Source organism: Galeopterus variegatus, unplaced genomic scaffold (assembly GCF_000696425.1).
Source record: "Galeopterus variegatus unplaced genomic scaffold, G_variegatus-3.0.2 Scaffold4049, whole genome shotgun sequence".
NCBI classification, from domain to species: Eukaryota; Metazoa; Chordata; class Mammalia; order Dermoptera; family Cynocephalidae; genus Galeopterus; species Galeopterus variegatus.
Window position 1 is genome coordinate 15,223 of NW_007730160.1, and position 1,869 is coordinate 17,091.

Here is a 1,869-nt window from a genome sequence, read left to right on the forward strand (position 1 = left end):
GGACCGGCAACGGGATTGCAACCCTCGGTGTTGCGCACCTCGCTCAGCCAGTGAGCAGCCGGTCTGTATGTGGGATCCGAACCCTTGGCGGGAATGCCGCTGCACTCCCAAGCGGCGCACTGTAGCAGTGTGCCACCGGGCTGGCCTAGAAGCCAGATTTTAAAAACATAAGTCATTACAACTTCAAAAAGGAATTACAGAAAGAGATGAAAGGAAAGTCCCCTCAATCCATACATATATTAGTTAAAAAGCAAGAAAAGGAAAGGTATGTGTAGAATTAACTTATTTAAATAAATAAAACTATAATCCAAAACGTGTCAATACATGCATAGAAAAATTCTGGAAGGATATACACCAATGTTTATAAGAAACATATTTTAAAATCACCGTAAAAAGTAACATGAAGATATAAGCATTTTGAAAAAAATCGTTACATTAAAAGGTATTCATTTTTTGTCTTATGAAAGGTACAGAAAATAATAATAAGCCTTAGCATTAAAAAAAAATAGTTCACTTGTAAAATAAAAATCAAGTAAATTCTTACTTACTCTTACTTCTTTTCTTACTGTGTTTTCCCAAAGTAGGATTGTTTCCAACATCCATGGTATCTGAAAAATGACAGGTGGTGGTCAGAAAACTGTAATTTATAAATAAAAGTTACAAATCTTATGACTATTCATGCTGCACAAAAGGCTTGAGTTTATAATGATGATCTGAGTATCATTTCTCTATCTTCCTTCTGAAGGAAACATACAGGTACTGAATTAATATCTAAGGTCTTCCTTTAATTCTCTGAGACTTTAGAGAAGCTCTTAGTTACTTATGTGTATCAATTTCCTCATTTACAAAATAGGGCTAGCAACAGTGATCCTTCAGGTTCCAAACTTTTCATGAAGATTAAATAAGATCTTATTTGCAAAAGCTAATAGGAAGTCAGTACATAAATCAACACCATGCTGGAGGACATCCTTCAAAAGTATACATTTTTAATTTAAAAATAGTTACTTGAGGTCTTTTTTCTGACAGGTAGCAAAACCATTTGCCTTTTTAGGCCTTTCCAAGGTTGTGACAAAGTGACATTATTATCTACCAGCAGAACATGTCTCTCTTTGTTCCACAGACAAGTGTGGAAGTCATCATATAAATTCAATGCTTTGATATTGATATGCTGATATAGTAAAGGAAATGCTGCCATTTTTACCAGTATATTTCCATTACATTATTTATGTATAACTAAGAAAGCCCATCTTGCTAAGCATGACTTTATAATGATCTCCTGCCTCCATGCTGTTCCCCAAAGTGTCAGGTCAAACAAATACAGAGAACAAGAATTTGGTGTGGACAGAACCTGTTCCTTGTCACAGTGCACTCACAGTCAAGTGCAGCAAGAAACAGGGACTCTGATTTCAGGCTTCTGACATTCTGCCGCTTGGGGCCTGTGGGTACACTTGCTGCTGGCGAGCCAGAGGCTGCCTGGTGTTCTTGAAACATGATCACCTTCCACAGCTGTACCCAGTGTGTGTGGTATCTGCTGAGCCACTCCATCCCCAGACCCTTGGGCAGCCTTACCCATCATGTCAGATGCTTGGCTACTTTCTGTCCTTGCTTCCTGGCCTCCTGGCACACCTTTTGGAAAACACATGACACAGGTACACTTCTCATTTTCAGGTTCTTGTAGCTTTGCTCCTAAATTGTGATTGGTAAAGAATTTTCACTTGTGCCTTCTCCCCTCTAAAGATCTTCCTTTTCTCCAACATGAGTGACTACCTCCTTCCAGCTGCTACATTCAAGGATGGCTCTAGCTCTGAAATCTCTTTCTCTTTTGTTTTTCCTCACTGTATTTGTCCTGACTTTTTTCATGGATGACCC

The 1,869-nt window shown here is 38.6% G+C and overlaps 1 protein-coding gene across 1 annotated transcript in view; it reads right to left on the bottom strand.

The window, feature by feature from the left end:
* Positions 1-1,869, bottom strand: part of LOC103602206 (nuclear autoantigen Sp-100-like) — a gene marked incomplete at both ends in the record, with an annotated part of 46,380 nt that overhangs the window by 12,288 nt on the left and 32,223 nt on the right. The window contains 2 exons of the mRNA XM_008586620.1: positions 549-608; positions 1,570-1,626. Coding sequence (XP_008584842.1) covers positions 549-608; positions 1,570-1,626 — 117 coding nt within the window. The remainder of the gene's footprint in view (positions 1-548; positions 609-1,569; positions 1,627-1,869) is intronic.